Below are 18,885 nucleotides of genomic sequence, written 5' to 3'. Positions count from 1 at the left end.
CACCGCATGGCCAACAACGTGTGAGATCGTGATCTCATATGAGCCGCGGCGGTCTTTGTGTACAGGCCATCATCAGTCCAGCAGCCGGATGACCCTAAGTAAAAGAAGCATAAGCACCAAGTTTCACACGTGCAGTAGGCGTGCTTACCTCCTGGATTCTCATCCTCCGTCCGCAGGGCAGTCTAGAGATATTGTAAGTATGGCATGTACTACATACTCACTGATCGCTCCGATGTAGGCTATACCACTTTGCAAAGCACCTACTCCGCTGCAGGTACCTCTGGCGCGGTATTGGAAACTGTGCTGGAAATTGAAGTGGCAGTGGTATCACGACTTGGTGACTGATGCCGTACTCTCCCCTGACTGTGAAAGAGTTCAAGACCAATCATGTCAAACCCCGCTACGGCAACAGCACCCCATAAACTTACCTTTCGCATTAATTACTGCTACTTGCACAGCTAGGGGCTCGCACAGCTAGGGACAGAATATGCACACCAGTCGACTTAGACGATAGTCAGCATTTAGAAACAGGCTTCTGATATCACCTAGATATTAAAATACCGGCGAGGGTAACTTTGTCACATAAACAGGTACTTACAGAGCACAGGAGGTTATGTGAAACCACTAGCGGCAGTACATTCATAGGCCAAGTCAAAAACTTTAGCTGCACTCGGTCAGACGGAGTTCGAATCAGACAGAGTCTGGATCGGCTTCACCATATGCTTGAGATACACCCCAGAGCGTCACGCCACCAAATGACGGGAAGCTTTGGTACATACGCACGGCCACAGCGCTCAGATTAGCGATGTATCCCGATCCCGATCCCGCGGTCGTACTGGACGGGACCGATGTAAATCTTGACCTCCATTGGTTCTTGAGATTGAAGATTACTTTTCGCTTGAATTTGACGTACATTAGGGACGGGTTGTCTGGCGCGCTCATAGATCCCTATTCCTGATGGTTTATCCTTGTCACATCTACCGTCGCTTGAAACAAATGAGATAGGAATGTACAATGGAACAAATGACATCAAAGCCGAGATCGTCGATCACAGTACTAAGGTATGATGGGCACTGCGGAGCGCATGCGAAGGATCAATGATCAAAATCATGAGTGATCGAGGAAGTACGAACCTGAGACATGATAGTCAGTATCTGTGATGATGTCGGCTCGACTTCAGCTAAGCGATATCTATCGAAGACACACAGCTTGTTCGTACCCGAGGCGAGTGCGCGAATTTCGGAATTCCATGAGGTCAGTCCCAAACAAAGAATTTTCCGATATGCACAAGAGCTGAAAGAACGCGCTTATCGGGTCGGGAAGGTTATTTTGATAGGATTGTTGCAAAGGACGTAGTACAAAACTTTCGCAATCAGAGATAAAGAGCAGTGAATTATAGATCAGGCTGATGATGCTCCCGAGTCTTCGCTCTCACCGTCGGCAGAAGTGCCAGACGCGGGGTTGCGAACAGGTTCTATACGTGAGGTTGGTAAATATTAACAACTGGTTAAGAAGTTTCACAGACCGAAGTAAGGGTGTGCTTGGGCTTCGCGAGCAGTCAGTCTCTCTTGGTGATCGTACCGCAGTAGTTTATCCAAGAAGTCGATCGCTTCATTCGATATATAACGCTGGTTTTCGGATGTGATGAACCGAGCCCAAGGCTTCCGAGGATACCTAACGGCGACTTAACGCATGATCAACGGTCGTGTTTGGAAAGCTCACCTTCCAAGGAGTTCATCGTATTGGGGATCCAGCCGGATACCATACTTATCGATGTATGCATAAAGTTCGTCTGTGCCGAGAACTTTTGCTATTTTGACCAGCTGGTCGTAGTTGTCGTGGCCATGGAAAAACGGTTCTTTGCGGAAAATCTTGCCGGTAAAGCATGTCAATTCGAATCACGATCCTTCCAAGACTGAAGATCATACCATGGACGCGAACATGCAACCGTAGCTCCACATATCCAAGCTGTAGTCATACTCTTGAAAGTCCACCAACAGCTCCGGTCCTTTGAAGTAGCGCGAAGCCACGCGAACATTGTATTCAACTTTCGGGTGGTAGAATTCCGCCAAGCCCCAGTCTATCAGCCGCAGCTGCGCTATGAAGTCCAGCTCAGTCCATAACATGTGTTCATAAGGATGTATACTTTGCGTTGTTCATGATCAATCATGACATTATGAGGCTTCACATCCCTGTGCATTATTCCCCTTGAGTGGCAGAAGTCCAAAGCCTGGAAGACTATAGCGCAAAGCTTTTCCAAAATTCAATTGGCGCATACCTTGAGTAGCTCAAACATATAGAAGCGGACATCGTAATCAGTGAAACGAGGATATAAGACCTTGAAGTCGACGTTGTCGACGTATTCCGTTATTAGGCTGGGGATCTTCGAAGCAGGATCTCGGACGACATCGAGGAGGGCCACAACGTTAGGACCACCTGCAAGGTTTTGCAGGATCTTGATCTCTCTCTTTATTTTCTTCTTCTTTACGGGCTTGAGCACTTTGATGATGCACTTCTCGTCATTAACCACATTGACACCTTCGAAAACCTGCATGGGTGTTCAAACAAGCATTCTATATCGATCTGAAGACGACCATCTTACTTCTGAATATTTCCCTCTGCCAACTTTGCGCACTATTTCGTAGTGATCCTGTGTTCCCCACTGTACTTGAAGGTTATCTGATGCGGGAATCTTTAGTACATAACCACGGCCGAGTCACTTGAAAAGTTTTTGACCATATTCATGCCACGCAGGACCAAAATTGGCATTGACATCTCGATAGATGCGTGCTACAGATTTCGTTGGAGGTCGGACCATGGAATGAGAGTGAGCGGGTCAATGTGTCACAGACGAGTTCGGATAGCCAGCAGCACTTGACGAGGCTGATGTTTTTCGCGTTTACCCACGGTGTAGACTTGTCTTCTGTCAGCTAGTCATACCTGATAAAATCTGGCCAGTTCTAATCTTGAAGTACAATATCTAACACTAGGCTATTCATGTCCTCCACCTCTCGTCAGCCTCCGTCATGGCCTTCTCATATCCAGTATATCAACGCTCCTCGTTATCATTCTTCTGTGCCAGGCCCCTTGCGCTCTTTCCTCATCAGTGGCACTAGTTCCGCCCTCCAGAAAACACCAAATTCATTTCCTTCGACATCTCTAGTTCGCATAAGATCTATTGCAGAACCTTCTCACCCTGCACGAGGACAGAACGGCCTTTTTGCCGTTCGAAAGATACCCCCTAGGTCACATATCATCGACTATATCGGAGAAGTGCATTGCCAGGATAGAGCTGACTCCGACTACGATCTTTCACTTTTTCGATCCCAGGATGGGGATAATATAGGTGTGGATGCCAGTATCATGGGTAACGAGGCTAGATTTGTCAATGATTACCGCGGTATTCGAGGTAAACCCAATGCTGTTTTTGTTGAGAGCCGGACGTCGCGAGGCGAACTACAGATGAGCATTTGGAGTTCCAAAGATTCGATACAAAAGGGAGATGAGATCTTGGTATCCTACGGGAAATGTTGGTGGCGCACCCGAACAGCTCAAACAGACGCAACTGTACCCCATTCTGCTTGACCAAAAGGATCATCATCCAGCTTTATCACCTTCCTAACCACGGTCCGTAATATCCTTTTCTCCAGTCGAACACTGATACTAAACAGTGGTAATACGTCCAGGGGAACCCAGATCGCTAGAAGTTTGAACGGTAGATCTGAAAGTCAAATCGTGACCACCTTGGTTGGAAATGACCTTGCAAACATTTTACGTGTGCTTCTGGAATGTGACCAGTCATATGTCATTTGTAGGCCTAATATGAATCATGAACACTTGATAGGGGACCTGCTCGAGGCAGCTGTTACATTGCTACCCATGTACACATTGAATCGGTACGCTTGGCCTTGCCGCACTCGTCTCAAACGTGCTAGTCTTATACTTATAAGATCTGACTGTTGATATCTTCGATAATTGCAACTTAATGAAGAGCTGTCTTTTCGGAAGTCTGATACGAGATTTGACCGTCGCGATTTAGCTGAGTCAGCAGGGTAAACAGTTGTACATTCAAAATTCGTCACAGTTTCGTCGTAGTCGGCGCAACGCAAATATTGTTGTGCTTCCATCTTTTTAACTTACCTCTGTGTTGCTTTCGCTGCTATTAGTCAAAGGCACAATTGTAAATGATCCCTTACTTGCGGTCACTTGGAGCTTCGTCGTTCATTACTTTTTACGGTTGTGCTCGACAACAAACTAGACCGAACACCCGGACGTTCTCGACCTACCGAGCTGGGCGTCATGGCCACACTGCACGAGGCCAAAGGGTTCGTCACAATCTTGCGACAAGGTTTGATGAACAGTCGTCATGTCATACTGACTTTTTTCACTTAGCGCGCCCTTCATGCGTCTGCATCCCTGTCTGCGCCTCCGAAGGACCCATATCAGGTTTTAGGCGTCAAGAAAGATGCATCTCCGGCGGAAATCAAGAAAACGTATTTTTCTGTGCGTATCAGAGCTATTTAATTTATGCTGGTCGTTTTAATCAATTAACTTGTTATAGCTCGCTCGAAAGTATCATCCGGACACGAATCCTGATAAAGGAGCGCAGGAAAAGTTTGTGGAGATACAAGAAGCATATGACGTACGTCATTTACCATCCTTTCGTTAATCTATGTCTGCTGGTGTCTTACATTGTAATGCAAGATTCTGAAAGACGAGAAAAAGAAGGCTGCATACGACCAATATGGCGCTGCGTCACAGCAACCAGGCTTTGACCCTAATGCGTTCGCCCGAAATCCATTTGCAGGAGGTGCCAGCGGGTTTTCCGATTTCAGAGACTTCAGCGAGGCATTCGGTGGAAGTTCGAGTCAAGGCGATTTATTCTCGCAGTTGTTCGGTGGTGCCTTCGGGGGTCGAGCTCGCTCTGGGTTTGGCCAGAGTACAAGAGGAGCAGACATTGAGGCACGCATCAACGTCTCATTCTTGGACGCCTGCAAAGGAACAACTCGTAGTGTAAATGTCAATCCTCTGACAACGTGTTCAACGTGTGCTGGTACAGGCCTGAGACATGGTGCCAAGCGTGCACCTTGCGGGTCATGCAACGGTACTGGTACAAAGACTTTTGTGATAGACAGTGGGTTCCAGATGGCAAGTACTTGTGGAACATGCCTTGGTTCTGGTTCTACAATTCCACGCGGAAGCCAATGTGTGGATTGCAGCGGCCAGGGTTATGTGCGAACGAAGAAAACTATCAATGTAGATATTCCACCAGGTCAGGAGTTGGACATCGTTTTCGTTCGGGTGACTGATGGATTATACAGGGGTGGAAGATGGAATGACCATCCGCATCCCAAATGCAGGCGATGTGCCATTATCTGGCAAGGGTAGTCACGGGGACTTGCTCGTCAGGGTCAATGTTGCCCCATCCAAAGTTTTCCGCAGGCAAGGCGCAAACCTTCACCACGAAGTGCGGATACCCTTGCATACTGCTGTCTTGGGCGGCCGTGTACGTGTGCCGACACTCGACGGGAACGTGGACGTTCGTGTACCCAGTGGTACTCAGCATGGCGAGGAGATGGTCCTAAGGAGCCACGGCGTCCCGTCGGTTTTCGGTGGTGATAAGGGTGATCTTTTTATTTCTTTCTCCGTGCAACTTCCAAGGTAAGCGAGATTGATGCTCGTTAGCGCCTATTTAACCCGATCCCATAGATCTTTAACGAAGCGACAGCGCGAGATTTTACAGCAGTATGCAGACGACGTCGAAGGTCGGAGTGACAGTCCAAGACAGGACTCGATGTCGCCGGGCGGCGCCTCGGGTAGCACCCAGTCGAGTAAACGAGATGTGAAGGAGACCAGTTCAATGAGTGATAACAACGGTACGACTTCATTTATTCATCCGTCACCATCTTCCGAGGGTGGCTGGGTGTCTCGCACATGGAAAAGGATACGAGAGCTTACTGGGTCTTGATTTATCCATATATCGGTTCGTCTTGGCGACGTTTCGTTGTCTGCTCCCTGTTGCTTCTCAATTCAATCATCAGAGGAACTGGATGCCGGGGATCTGGCGAAAAGCAGTGAGCCATCGGAGAGCGCGGAGGATGAGCACAGGAAGAGGGCTACGGCTTAGAGAAGATCCATAGAAGCATAGTGAACTATACATTTTTAATAGGAGAATTTTCCGCGCGACTACGATACGATCTTTGCGTGAAGAAAGCTCTGTGAAGAGCAAGTTGGTGTGTGCCCTGAAACTGCATGTGTGACGATAACTTGTGCTTGTACCTAATAGTAATTTGTCAACGTGTTTGTGGCAGTGTACAGGTGCCGCGGTGCCAACTTTCGAAATTTCAACGTTCAAGCTTTGAGTTAATGTAAGTACTTAATTGTAACTTCTCGATCCGTCTCCTTCTGTCCCTCGCGCAGGAAGTTCATCATTAACCTAGCGGCGATCTCTCAAAGTGATCTTCTTCAAGGGAAGGGATTCCTGTCTCCGAAGTTTAGATGCCATCAATGCAACGAGGCGGCTAGTTTCTACTGAGCATGCTTGACAGACTCCCTCGCACCGGGAAATGTTCATCTTTTGCCAAATTCAACCCTATCGACGGCAGTAGTGCATGCTGTCAAAGACCCCTTCTCTTCTTTGTTATGGGCTGGGCTCTTACTACAAAGGCTTCACAATGCGGTCAATTTTAATATCATTGCATCGGTAAGCCTAATGCCAGCGCACATTGACCGCCCTGTTTGCGGACCGCAGGTCAAAGGGTCACAAGAGGATTTCCAAGGCCAAAGAAGCTCTTTTTTTTGTCGAAGTCTGGTTGTGCCAGATCTCATCGAAGCCACCACCAAAGGGTCCTTGTATAAAATGGTAGCGAAGACGAGCAGAAAGTCAAACCTCAAGCGGCCTTTCCTACAGTGCTCTGTTCAATATGTCTTTAGACAGCACGGCTCATCCTCCTATGTCAACTCATATACCCTCATGCTCGTCTTGCTCAGATGATGCGTCTGCATCAGAGAAAGTACACGCCAGCGATTGCGCCTCTCTTGATTATCATGACGAGATCCAGAAAGCCCCGAACTACTCGGTATCTCGACTGCTTTTCGTACATATCGGGTAACGCTTCACGCTGCTTGAATTGCTCGTAGCTTATCAATGTGTGATCGAACCTCAGGGCTGCAATGACACTTTTTCTTGCTACAACAGATTCTGTGCGTACCCCGTTCTTAAATTCAAGCACTTTTCATTAAACTCAAATATAGACCATTGTATCAACATCTCTACCAACAATTGCTAGCGAACTCCACGCCACCCAGACTCAATATACTTGGGTTGGAGTTGCGTATATGCTGACACAAACGGCTTTTCAACCCCTGTACGGAAGGCTATCCGATTTGGTAGGGCGAAAGGTGCGTTCTTTCTCAAGATTGAAGTATGAGTGGATGCACATCTCGCTATTCTATTACTAGAACGTTCTGTATGTCAGCATTATGATTTTCGCCCTCGGATCCTTGCTGTGCGGGGCTGCAAAGGTTGATCGAATTTGTATTATTCTGTATTTAATTACTGATCTTTCTCTCCCCAGACTATCATGTCCCTGCTAATCTCCCGTGGTCTGGCCGGTCTCGGTGGCGGTGGTATCGTCAGTTCTGTTTGGGTCATCACATCGGAGATCGTCGAACCAAAGAGTAGAGCAAAGTGGTCTCAGGCTCTTAGTGTGACTTGGAGCTGTTCTGCGGTTGCGGGCCCAATACTCGGAGGATTATTCAGCAGTGAGTGCTATAAGGAATCTTAGATCCAAATCTCATTTCATCCACACAGATGGCTTCTCAACGACAATCAGCTGGAGATGGGCTTGTATGTCATTCATCCTTTCGTATGCTTGAATCTCAAAGTCTGGGTTACTAGTTTACATGAACTTGCCCGTATGCCTTTTCGCATTCTTGCTGCTCTCAGTGTCATTGCGAGATGTAACCCTCGCGCGCGCTCAGCACGCATCATGGAAAAACTTCATTAAAAAGTTTGATTTTCTCGGACTGTACGGTATGGCTTTTGTCGTCTGTTACTATGCTCATGTCATGTTTTACAGTCTTCTCTTCATGCTGGGTACCAGCTGCTTGGTTATTGGTTTCAGTTTCGCTATGAGTACTGGCTGTATGTCTCCTGTCAAAATTCAATGCAACATCTACTCACCATCATGCAGGGACATCTCCATCGACGCTCCTGCTGGTCTGTCTTGGCCCCACGATTCTAGCTTGTGGCGGCTTCTATGAAGTGCACACCACACGCGAGGCATTGTTTCCGCCTGCCACATTTAAAAATCTGACTGTTGGTAAGAAGCTTCCTTCGCGTGGATGACCTCTTGACGTTTCACGTGAATCATTAGTGATCATTCTGGCCGTCACATTCCTTCACAACTTTGCGTTCAACGCAGGCACATTTTATCTTGCACTCTACTTCCAAGTAAGGCCGTCCCGTGCCCTATTGATGAATCTGACTCCATGATTCGCGTAGGCCGTGAATGGTATGACCCCATTGCAAGCCGGTGTGCAGATGTTGCCATATTCACTGGGATCGTCATTGGCTTCGATGCCAGCCGCCTGGTTTATTGGATTCTGGCAAAAGCGGAAAAACGACACCAGCGGACAAAAATGGACGATCGTCAGTGGACTAGCGGTATCCACGTTAGGTTTCAGTGAGGTTCGAAACGAATGTACTAAGGGTGATACTGAGGCTGTGTCACAGGTCTCTTGATAACACTCCAGGATACCTCCCCGCACGTCACGCAGATTTGTTTCCCTCTTATTGCTGGTATTGGGATCGGTTTGCTTTTCCACGCGCCTTATCAGGTCTTTGTGAAGGCTTTGCATCCGTCAGAGCTTGCTACAGGGACTAGTGCATTTTTCCTGGTAAGATTTACAGGAGCTACCATTGGCCTAGTAAGTTCGTCAGCTTCTTATCATTTGTACGTCACTAACTTGAATTTTTTAAGGCGGTTGCTGGGATGGTATTCGATAAACAACTATCTCACGCTTTACCTATCGAATACCAAATTCAGGGATCATCGTCCATCAATTGGAGATTGTTGAGTCTTATCGAGCCGCTCTCGTTGAGAAATGAGGTCTTGAGTGCTGTGGCACTGGCCATTCAGGTGGGCATCTAGATCCCGCAGCGCTACTCATTCTTAAATAATGATATCACAGAGCGTCTGGATCGTTTCCGCTCCTCTACTAGGCGTGGCTATGGTGGTACGTGTTTTCTTCAAAAGTAATCATATGACTTCATCAATCTGCATGATTTCAGATCTCGCTGTTTATGAAGTGCTTTTCGGTAGAAGCTACAAATCACCATGATGCCAACCAGGAAAAAGATTTACACCAAAAGTCGCGTGTCGGTTCACCTCAGCCGCCCAATGAAGTTTAGATGAGTCTACCGTCGCTATTCTTATTGTACATAGATAGACATGCTAGACAAATTTTCTGTTGTTCTCGATGAACTAGAATGTCTCCCGAAAACGTATCACAATATCCCTTGTGTATATGGTAAAGATGTCAGTCAACGCTTGGTAGCGCAAATCCTATCATACGCATATTACTAACGCCTTTGCCAAGCGCTTCCGCGTTTTTGACGTAGTAGATTAGAGCCTATTCGAACACTTTTATGACATGCAAACTTAACATTCTGGGCTCATAGTCGGAGATTCGGAGTCGAGTTTAGGGTGAAATCTTGATAACCTTTTAGTGCAGAACACACCCAACGTTAGCAAACGAACATGCAGCACGCACATGAATTACTCCTCCATGTCGATTAGAAGTTACCCGGACAGGCAGCACCGTGCCATTTGATCTGGAAAAAGAATCTAAGCTGGAAGGCCGTTAAGTCACCTCGAGGCGTGAACTTGAACATACAATTTACAGCTTGGAAATCGAATACACAAAAGTTGCAAGAACGTCCGGACTCTGAACGATTATGTTATGTCGGCAACTTCTTTCATCTACAACAAGATAAAGTGGTCGGTCGGAAGACATCAGTGTGCCTCATGGCTTACAGGATTGACACATGTTCCCCAACGTCTAACTGCGATACGTTGGCTGCGTGTAAACCCGCGGCCAAAGAATGTGCGCCAGTCGCTTCATTCTTTTGAGGAACTTCCTCCGTCCTAATTAACGGGACTCGACGATAGTTACGAAAGATGGATTGGGGCGTAATTCGTAGACTCCAGAACGGAGTTTCGGATTGCCTAACCGCACTCTATGATATGGTCAGAGCTTAATTGATAGGGCGTTGATATGAACGTTGACTCTCAAACCATTTGGGCCTTGTTCGCGGAAGCAACTTCAGGGTCGTCCGTTGATGTGAAAGGGAAATAGCATCAGTGCATTTCAGACCCAGGTTGCTGATGCGTGATATAGTGATACGGTTGATTTAATTTCATGTCGATGAGCTGAGTTATGAAAGACTTCCTCGACAAAACGAGAGTATTAAACCGCGGGATGACGGCATGACTGGTTCACTAAAGAAATCGACCGATGAGCCTCTTGCCTCGAAAATTAAAGCGCAAGCAACGAACCTTGAAAGTCACTTCACACAGGAAGAGCAATGACCACAGCCTCCAGGATTTTCCTCGGGGAATTCAGCGGTGGAAAAATAGAGCGAGTAGGCAAGAAGGAGGAAGTATTCAGATACATACATCTTGTGCTCAAGTTACCAAGTCCACAATTTTTCTCGCCATACATGATACCCCCGGGAAGGGTCGTGTACATAATGCAAAAACCAAGACTCATCGGTAGCATTAATATTGGTTTATTTAACCATAATACTGCGGTGAGACCTCTAGACCAGATGGCAGGATGCGGCATTAATTATATGAGGTGTCCGTATAGCTCAGTATCATGGGCCTGAAGTAGACTTTCCCCGCGGAATTATTATCTGCAGAGGATGATCGCGGATTACCCCGCGAGCGTCGAAAGAAAGTCGACTCGGAACCTCGTAGCAGATCTTGAAGATTAGGCGCCAGGCATTTGAATTAACGTCTCATTGAAGACATGTCGTCTTGTTCCTTACTTGTTCCAGGTCCAAACGTTCTTGTTCCGAAAACAGTGCCCGAAAATATGGGTTCACTTGATCAGTGAATTATGTCCGGGCCGTTGCCGGGCAGCGGCTTTCTTTTCTAAAATAGCGAACAAATAGAATACCAGGACTTAGAGCATATGTTCAAAGCGTGAGTGGATTGGTACTACGATGCTATTCTTCGCTCCTCTCCATTACTTCAGTGATACAACTCATGGCATTGCCAAAGAACAGAGTTCAACATGCGGACCAAGATAATCGGCGACCCTTGGGCGGCCCCCTAGTCTTAGTCTACTTAAGTGGGTATAAATTCTCACAATAAAATATAATGATATTTTCGGGGTCCATAGAGTCGACACAATGGTCGTGTGCCCGCTTTAATTGTGTTCCCGTGAAGTCGTTTCTCTCGACAGACGACCTATCCTAGCATAATATGGGACAGGCAACCACAATGATTGCAGACAGCACACCCGCTACCGTTTCTCCGATAGTTTCTCCACTTAGCAGGTTATCGTCATCCTCATCTTTGCGCAGTTTAGTGCTCAGTCCCTCCAAATCTTCAAGTGTGTCCTTATCTCAACCAAAGGTCACTGTTGATGTTGAGTTTGTCGATGGTTTAACAAATGCTAAGGCCAAATTAGATGCCAGGTATGATTGTTTTCTTCTGCGCTTCTTTTGTCACCTTTTGCAGTTTTACGGCGACCTGTAACCTCGGTCTGACATCAGCCTGCATCTGTTATTGCATTTGAACTTACGTATCGTCTTTTCATAGATCTTACAAGTCGGTCAACTTTGCAAGAGACCTTCTTGCCATTTTGGTGGCTCTGGGGGTCCCCGGTTGGCACAAGACACAGGTAACCGCCGAGTTACTCTCCATCCACAAGGTCTCTGGCTCTCTCACCAATGCTATCTATTTTGTCTCTTGCCCCGCCATTACTCGCGTTCCTACGCTCTTGTTGCGCATCTATGGCACATCATCCAGCTCTCTCATCTCTCGCACTCACGAACTGCACATGCTTCATATTCTCTCGTCTCGATACCATTTTGGTCCTCGTATATATGGTACATTTACAAACGGACGTATTGAAGAGTACTTCGAGTCTGTCACGCTAGTTCCATCAGACCTTCGGGACAAGAGGATCAGCCAATGGATAGCTTCACGCATGGCTGAACTTCATTCTGTGGACATTAGTGTCGTAGAGGGTCCACTTACACTCAGTGCTCTTGAGGGGAAGAGCTGGGAGATTGGGGTCAAGAAAAATGTTAAGGCGTGGATGCCAGCCGCGCGAGATGTTTTAGGTCTCCAGCATGTGTCTGAGGCCACCCGTCAAACTCTCAACATGGACCACTTCTATGAACGTTGGATGCGTTACTTACGCTGGGTTTCTCACGTCGAGAAGATAGAAGGGGCAAGTCGACGTGTTTTTGCACACAATGATACACAGTATGGCAATATACTGAGGTTAACTGGTCCACTTCGTCAAGATGCTCCCGAGCATCACCAGGTGAGCAATAGCTGTTCTAGGGCGCAGGGGACCTTACTGAACTTATGGTGCAGATTGTTGTGGTTGATTTTGAATACGCATCGCCTAACCCAATTGCGTTCGACATTGCTAATCATTTCCACGAGTGGACGGCTGATTATCATTCATCAACACCGCATCTTCTGGATCCGAGTCGATATCCGACAATGGAAGAGCGTCAAAATTTTTATTTGGCGTATCTGGCGCATTCGCGTCCCATTGACACATGCACCTCCTCGGTTCCGGCGTTGTACTCAGAAGCAGAAGCTTCCCAGCTGGAACGTCAAGTGCGTATTTGGAGTCCTGCCTCACACGCGATGTGGACTGTGTGGGGTATCGTACAAGCACAGGACAATTTGGAAAGAGGAGAATCGGAACCGGAGTTTGACTACATAGCTTACGCGATATGTCGCATGGAAGGGTTTATCAGAGAGCTATCAGAACTTGGCGTTCAGTAGGCCATCAGTTCCTCGTTATCACCTACCTATCCCAGCTATCATAGGCCCTGTAATTTGAGATACTTTTGCACATCGACACCTCACTGCTAAGCGGCAACAACGTGTCGCGGCGATGTTTATGGGCCGCGTTCCTCGACCCCTCCTCGCTTTAAGCTTTCCCGCGCATCCATTTGATATGATCTCTGTAAGCCCTCGGATTTCCCCAGTCCTCCCAGTTCTGGATGTCCGCAAGATGGTCTTGGCTTAGTTTTGGGTGTTCTGGCACAGATTTGATATGAGCTCTGAGATCTCGTCAACCTATCAGAAAGTCTTACCATAAAAATGGTCTGATCTTGTTGGAGACACTCCGTAAGGCCTAGAAGGAGCTTAGGAACACAATGCGAATGCCACTCCTTTGATGAGCGTCAGTATTGGGTTTATGATGCTTGGTACTAGTCTCCCCTAGGCCGACCTTCAATTAGATGAAGGTAGTCATTCCTTCTGTACTAAGACTTAGTACTAAGCATAAATCTGGCCGAGCTGTGCAGATAGATAAGTATTCCGTTCACCAATTGCTTGGGAAATTGTATTTTTAGCCATGACGCTCAATCATTGACTCTAAACCAGTCGACGACAAAATATTCACTTGCCTCCACGAGCATCCAAGTTGTCCATAGTTGAACGTCAATCTTTTGTGCATGATTTTGAGGATCAAAGACGATGCGATATCACTAGTTGATATCTGTCTAAAGATGTAGCAGAAGAATTTTAGATATCGGGTGGAAAGACTTACGAACAGTTCGCGACTGTCGTTTATCTGGAACAGCAAGTGCATATCACAGATGCCGAACAGAATGGTCTTCTTTGTCGTACTGTCATTGTGGAAGTCTCCCCTAGGTAGAACGATAGAAGGAAGACAGCTGGTCCTCAGATAGTACACTGAGATCCGGCGCCTAGTGGGCGTTGTCGAGGCCGAAGGGGTGCAGGTGGTAGCCGAAGCATCTCACTCGTAATCACGAGTCGCCGACTGGTGTATGGAGTGGTGCCACCAACAGGATGACGGGATTGCGTGACTGGAATTTGAATACGATAAAGGCCCAGAGCGTTTGATAGAAATTGACAGTGCAAGAGCAGAAGGCAGGAAAATTTGCGGTGGCTACGGAGCCTACAGACCGCGTCGCTCCCAATCATCACTGCCCTTGCAGTCAACAGGAGGTCCTTCAAGACAGAAATAGATCATGATGTGGCGATGTTACAGAGCATGAGGAATGTGTTGGATGGAGGTGAGTCTCTGCAACAAAGACCATCATGGATCCTGGAGCATATATCACATTCTCAAGGTTGGATATATAACAGCCTGAACATTGTGCCACTGACAGCATTGCAATACACGTTTCACATTGCGTGGGCGCCCGTGAAGAGATAATGGCGCGCAACTGTCACTAACTCTAGCCTGCGCCTTTACGGACCAAATGCATCCGAGTCAATAATATAATGTAGTTGATATTGAACGGCGGAGAACTTGCACCTTTCAGCGTGTACAGTGCGGTGTCGTGGGGACACAAGTGGGACGAGATAACATCAATCAAGATATGTTTGCACGGACTCTGTTACGCGATTTGATGAGAAGCTGCTGACGACCCGTCATCAGCCTACCGAATACTCTCCTATCGAAGACCAGCGACTGCTGGTACAGCTTGCCAGTGAATGAAGTAATATGGAAAGCGAAGCGGAGTGTCGCACCGCAAGATCGAATTTTAAATTGACCAGAGAGTTCAGATTTTTGTAATTGTTAGATATATCCAATCGCGAGAGTATGAGCTCATGCCTATTAATGATGTGTAAATGACTTCTACCTTTGTAATTGGTAGACGAGATAACTTCTAGCTCACACGCAATTGAGTTTACGATGCGGTGCAGGACAAGGCAGATTTAATGGAGTACGTTGCACGGAGAAGTCATGAAAATATCATCAGAAGCGTGACAAGGGCACATGAAAACAAGACGTAAGATGAGGTATACAAAAGCCTTTTGTACAAAGTAAGGTAAAAGAGGGGAGAATGTCTCGTAAGCTCCATTGTGACTACTGGAGGTAGGAATGAAAACAAACATCACAGACGACCGTCCGACCAAGCGGCGAAGTTCTCGAACAAGAATACTGATGCATTACATCCAATTTTCTCCGAGTCTGGTTCCGACCATGAGGTCACCAGACGCCCATGGAGAATTAGATTCTCCTCCGGCCCCGGAGGCCTGCGGGTATGAGGGCACACCAGCTAGATTGCTACTACGGGTAACACTCCCCCAATTCCCAGCACTCCCAGATCTAACGTGCGCACGTGGAACAGCATTATTGTTGGATACCCTGTCGGTTTGCGAGAGTGCAAAGGACGATGCGGGGTTTGCGGCAGAAGGTGTCGACGGCGAGGAAAAATCAAGATCTACATCTGTTCCATTGAAAGAGTGTCTGGCATTGGGTGTCGTGGCGCTCGTCCTGTTAAGACGTTGCTAGCACAGGGTTCCCAGATCAGACTAAGTTCTTCACGCCCGAGACATACTCACCTGGCTATATCCTACGATATCCAGACGTGCATTGGTGTGCCGCCCCAGATCAGGACCGGCTGTCAGAGGAACTACTGGAGACTTCATGGGTGTTTGCTCGGAGCTTGAAAGCATCAAGGCATTGCTGGCAAAGGTGGGATATGCTGACTTGTTCTGCTTCGTAATATTATTGAGAGCAGACGTGTCGACGCGCAGCGAGCCCATGGGAGGTCGAGTATTAAAGAAGTTACCGGAAGGCGGAGATGCATCCACTGGTGTCGAGTCACCCTTACGCTGGATGCGTTGCAGAAGGGAGATGGAGGATTCGTTGGGATCGCTGTTGGAGCGCTCACGATTGCTTGCAGTGGACGAAGGCGGAGGAACACCGTCAGCTCCTGGTGCGATGCCTGAGACCGGGAGTTCGGTATGGATGAAGCAACAGCGTTTCCCATATGGGCATGCGCCTGACACCCAGAATGTCTGTTCGCGGTCATCAGCAACTCTTCCCGAACCAGGAAGAAAACTTACCCTGCAGATTTCTGTTTTGTACTGAGGTGCGCACGAGATCATTACTCAGTACTTCAAGTATCGCTGAGCACTTACCTTCGGGTGACGAGCGACATTCCGAAGCTCCTCCTCTCCATGGGCAAACTGGCATTTTGCCCCATACCGACATGAACCCTTCTCTTCCCATGACCTACATAACTCGGTCTTGTACAGACCAAGTTTGCGGTTGTTAGCACTCGGTCCACCGTTGTTTTGTAGGGGACTCTCAGGCACGGGGTGGTCCACGCCTAGGCCTTGAGCTGGTAAAGCGCCATACGGACTGGTGAAATGGGTTTGCAGACGGTTAGCCATAGCTGCGACAGCCAAATCCGCAGAGTATGATTCTGGAGTACCGTAGAACTGGCTATAGAGGCCGGGATGGATGGGAGGATACATGCCATGAGTAGCTTGTGCGAAAACCGCTTGGTTGCTCAGAAGCGCCAATGTAGCAGCATCTCGTAGAGCGGAAGGGTCCGAGGCGGAGTGCTGATGAGCACCACGGAAGACGTTGTGCTGTTGCTGCACGCGAGTAACGGCCGGGTGATGACTGTCTCCTGTAGGGAGAACCATATCATAAAGCTGCTGAGCGTTACCGAGAGACAGGTGAGGAACATGTGCTGGAGCATAGGCAAGTCCCGTTGGGCTTGGAACTAACGGTTGTGGGGGGTAACCTCGCTGAGGCTGGCGATAGGTAGACTGAATCCCATTCGTGGGGCGACCTTGAAGGAAGTGCTGCGGTGCGGCGACACCGGGAGCAGATGGTTGGGGGAAATAGCGCTGAGCGGAATAATCACCCTGCAAGTCGCCATTACTTTGCGCGGAACGGTAGTCAAATTGCTGTTGTCCACGACCAAATGATCCATTGGTCAGCGACGGATACGTGGGCTGCTCAGGCGAAAAAGGCTTTTCTCCGCCACCAACGCGGTCTCTGTAAGCAACAGACGACCAAGGGTGAGCAGGCACCGAATGTACATGCTCCTCCCCTGCATGCTTTAGACGACGCAAATCGGCAGTGGATAGTCCACCACTGAAGGAATGAGGGCGCTCCTTCGCCTCATTGCCCGTCGCTATCTTCAGCTGCGGCGGCCCGCGCATGGTATGACTGGCCGAAGACATAGCAGATTCATGGGATTCCAGTGTGTCAGTGGACGACACGCGAGAATGGGACGGTGATATTTGATGATCAGAAGTATTGGGGGAGGAATCAAGACTGACGTCAGAGGCCGTTTCCAGCGGACTCGCATCATTGAATGGCGCTACAGTTGCAGTCTCCAGTCTACCCTGCATGTCGTCCGTAAGCTTGCCGACGCCGAGCTTCAGCCTGGCAATATCCTGAGCGAGATCCCATTCGAACGCTGCCTCTGGATCCACAAGCTGGCCCGATCCATTGAGCCGCCATCGTTGAGCGTTGTTGGGAACACGCTCCGACGGATGACTAGACATTTCGGTTTTTGCCATGTCACTGATGTTCTTACGACCAGGCATTGCTGAAGGTTTTTGGATCGATGCTGGGCGGTGTACGTAGGATGAAGGAGGCGGTGATGAGCCTTGCGTGGATGAAACGTTCCAAGTCTATAAGGAAACATAAGAAGGCTGTCTAGAAAAGTGGCGCATGGCTTACATCTGCTGTTGAGTCTGTGTTCAAATTCTGGTGTTCACGGGGACTCTGGGTCCAACCAAGTGCACCCGTTGATGGAGCTCGAGCTGGAATAGGTTTTGTTGAGCCTGATTCGCGTGCAAAATACAAACTGTGTGTGGGTGCAGTAGTAGCGGTGACCGCCTTTTGCATTTAAATCTGATTTATATCATTGAGTGGTCAGCGAAGCAGAACACGCTGCAAGAATTTACTCACCAGTTAATTAACAAGCTGATGAGCGTTCGATGATTGCTGGATAAAAAGGAGTCGTGCGTTGCGGTATGAGAGAATAATCAAAGATGCGATGATTGTATAGGAAATAGGCGATGCGATGTTGAGAGCACGATTTGCTAAGTGAGTAGATAGATAGAGACTACCGTCGACGTTTTGCTAGAGGAATGCAAGGAGACAAGCAGTAAAGATCTAAGGAGAAAGCACAAGATAGGTATAAAAAGTGAGATGAAGTGAAACGAGGCGTGAGCAGGTCGTGAGGACCGGGGTCGCGTGTTGAAGATCAGGACCCAGGTCAAGAGTTTGCAAAGGCAAAGTGGGTGGGTGGTCGAGGGTTTTAGATCTTCTTGGAGGTTATGGTAATGAAACGAGGCAAAGGGGAGGAGCCCTGACTGACCTTGTGAAGGGGTTTTGATTGCAACGTGCCCTTCTTGAGGCGGCGATTGCCAATAATTATAATGAGCCCTGTGCAGTGTGTTGGAGATGGAGTGGGCGCTGCTCCCTCTCAATTTGGAACGATAACTGTAAGTACAACTTCAGTTGAATCTTAGTATAACAGAAGAAAAAGAAAAAAAAAGAAAAACCTATAGCAGAGACTTGGATCGTGGAAGGTCGTGGTCAAAACCAAAAGCTTAGAAGAAGGAACCGAGAAAAAGGCTAGACCGGCGAGTACTTCGCGCGCACTGGTTTAATGTCGTAACTATATCGAACTAGGCTTGACAACAAAATAAATAACCGTATTACCACTGCCTAACCATCCCCTACATTCTCCTCCTATAACCACAGTTATTATCATACATCCCTCCCCGTAGTTCATTATTCTTACCACCTTGTGATACGTGTATTTTCTATCCTACTTCCGTTGACTTAAATTTCAAATTTAATTTTGGGTAATCAAACCCGACGTCT

General features: G+C 47.8%; 6 protein-coding genes across 6 annotated transcripts; 4 read left to right on the top strand and 2 right to left on the bottom strand.

The window, feature by feature from the left end:
* Positions 1 to 1,201: 1,201 nt before the first annotated feature.
* On the bottom strand, positions 1,202 to 2,906 carry EDB91DRAFT_266708 (Pkinase-domain-containing protein). The gene is made up of 8 exons (XM_041326648.1): positions 2,737 to 2,906; positions 2,603 to 2,679; positions 2,279 to 2,548; positions 2,147 to 2,230; positions 1,929 to 2,093; positions 1,723 to 1,871; positions 1,526 to 1,674; positions 1,202 to 1,474 (listed from the first exon to the last, which is right to left on the bottom strand). Exons 1-8 carry the CDS (start codon positions 2,816 to 2,818, stop codon positions 1,401 to 1,403), a joined length of 1,050 nt encoding a protein of 349 aa, XP_041183726.1. The 5' UTR covers positions 2,819 to 2,906; the 3' UTR covers positions 1,202 to 1,400.
* A 6-nt stretch (positions 2,907 to 2,912) lies between these two features.
* EDB91DRAFT_1096792 (uncharacterized protein) lies at positions 2,913 to 4,008 on the top strand. The gene has a single exon (XM_041317015.1). It carries the CDS (start codon positions 2,998 to 3,000, stop codon positions 3,583 to 3,585), a length of 588 nt encoding a protein of 195 aa, XP_041183725.1. The 5' UTR covers positions 2,913 to 2,997; the 3' UTR covers positions 3,586 to 4,008.
* Positions 4,009 to 4,061: 53 nt separating this feature from the next.
* EDB91DRAFT_1096782 (uncharacterized protein) lies at positions 4,062 to 6,205 on the top strand. The gene is made up of 6 exons (XM_041317014.1): positions 4,062 to 4,325; positions 4,393 to 4,503; positions 4,562 to 4,642; positions 4,705 to 5,272; positions 5,322 to 5,661; positions 5,710 to 6,205. The coding sequence occupies exons 1-6, from the start codon at positions 4,185 to 4,187 to the stop codon at positions 5,966 to 5,968; spliced, it is 1,500 nt and encodes a 499-aa protein (XP_041183724.1). The 5' UTR covers positions 4,062 to 4,184; the 3' UTR covers positions 5,969 to 6,205.
* Positions 6,206 to 6,923: 718 nt separating this feature from the next.
* On the top strand, positions 6,924 to 9,415 carry EDB91DRAFT_1242222 (major facilitator superfamily domain-containing protein; the record flags this gene model as incomplete). Its single annotated transcript, XM_041322166.1, has 15 exons — positions 6,924 to 7,108; positions 7,167 to 7,203; positions 7,255 to 7,401; positions 7,462 to 7,524; positions 7,578 to 7,764; positions 7,814 to 7,849; positions 7,901 to 8,030; positions 8,082 to 8,146; positions 8,196 to 8,324; positions 8,379 to 8,455; positions 8,507 to 8,687; positions 8,738 to 8,931; positions 8,985 to 9,143; positions 9,196 to 9,240; positions 9,296 to 9,415. The coding sequence occupies 15 exons, from the start codon at positions 6,924 to 6,926 to the stop codon at positions 9,413 to 9,415; spliced, it is 1,755 nt and encodes a 584-aa protein (XP_041183723.1).
* A 1,676-nt stretch (positions 9,416 to 11,091) lies between these two features.
* On the top strand, positions 11,092 to 13,208 carry EDB91DRAFT_1096767 (choline kinase cytoplasm). The gene is made up of 5 exons (XM_041317013.1): positions 11,092 to 11,361; positions 11,413 to 11,710; positions 11,835 to 12,567; positions 12,621 to 13,019; positions 13,070 to 13,208. Exons 2-5 carry the CDS (start codon positions 11,496 to 11,498, stop codon positions 13,085 to 13,087), a joined length of 1,365 nt encoding a protein of 454 aa, XP_041183722.1. The 5' UTR covers positions 11,092 to 11,361; positions 11,413 to 11,495; the 3' UTR covers positions 13,088 to 13,208.
* Positions 13,209 to 15,188: 1,980 nt separating this feature from the next.
* On the bottom strand, positions 15,189 to 17,898 carry EDB91DRAFT_1077042 (uncharacterized protein; the record flags this gene model as incomplete). Its single annotated transcript, XM_041314909.1, has 5 exons — positions 15,189 to 15,530; positions 15,585 to 16,043; positions 16,092 to 16,112; positions 16,167 to 17,681; positions 17,731 to 17,898. 5 exons carry the CDS (start codon positions 17,896 to 17,898, stop codon positions 15,189 to 15,191), a joined length of 2,505 nt encoding a protein of 834 aa, XP_041183721.1.
* Between the last annotated feature and the right edge of the window lie 987 nt (positions 17,899 to 18,885).

Source organism: Suillus paluster (genome assembly GCF_016628075.1).
Source record: "Suillus paluster strain FC165 chromosome Unknown EDB91scaffold_2, whole genome shotgun sequence".
Classification (NCBI taxonomy): domain Eukaryota; kingdom Fungi; phylum Basidiomycota; class Agaricomycetes; order Boletales; family Suillaceae; genus Suillus; species Suillus paluster.
This window is presented reverse-complemented; position numbering and strand designations above follow the sequence as displayed.

Bases quoted from the DNA above. Each gene is read 5' to 3' on its own strand.
- EDB91DRAFT_266708 (XM_041326648.1), bottom strand. From the start codon at position 2,818: ATGGTCCGACCTCCAACGAAATCTGTAGCACGCATCTATCGAGATGTC. The intron at 2,680-2,736 runs GTCAAAAACTTT...TTCCCGCATCAG, and splicing joins TCCTGCGTGGCATGAATATG to ATAACCTTCAAGTACAGTGG. The intron at 2,094-2,146 runs GTATACATCCTT...TTCATAGCGCAG, and splicing joins TTGATCATGAACAACGCAAA to CTGCGGCTGATAGACTGGGG.
- EDB91DRAFT_1096792 (XM_041317015.1), top strand. From the start codon at position 2,998: ATGTCCTCCACCTCTCGTCAGCCTCCGTCATGGCCTTCTCATATCCAG.
- EDB91DRAFT_1096782 (XM_041317014.1), top strand. From the start codon at position 4,185: ATGATCCCTTACTTGCGGTCACTTGGAGCTTCGTCGTTCATTACTTTT. The intron at 4,504-4,561 runs GTGCGTATCAGA...AACTTGTTATAG, and splicing joins TCAAGAAAACGTATTTTTCT to CTCGCTCGAAAGTATCATCC. The intron at 5,662-5,709 runs GTAAGCGAGATT...CCGATCCCATAG, and splicing joins TTCTCCGTGCAACTTCCAAG to ATCTTTAACGAAGCGACAGC.
- EDB91DRAFT_1096767 (XM_041317013.1), top strand. From the start codon at position 11,496: ATGGGACAGGCAACCACAATGATTGCAGACAGCACACCCGCTACCGTT. The intron at 11,711-11,834 runs GTATGATTGTTT...GTCTTTTCATAG, and splicing joins AAGGCCAAATTAGATGCCAG to ATCTTACAAGTCGGTCAACT. The intron at 12,568-12,620 runs GTGAGCAATAGC...CTTATGGTGCAG, and splicing joins ATGCTCCCGAGCATCACCAG to ATTGTTGTGGTTGATTTTGA.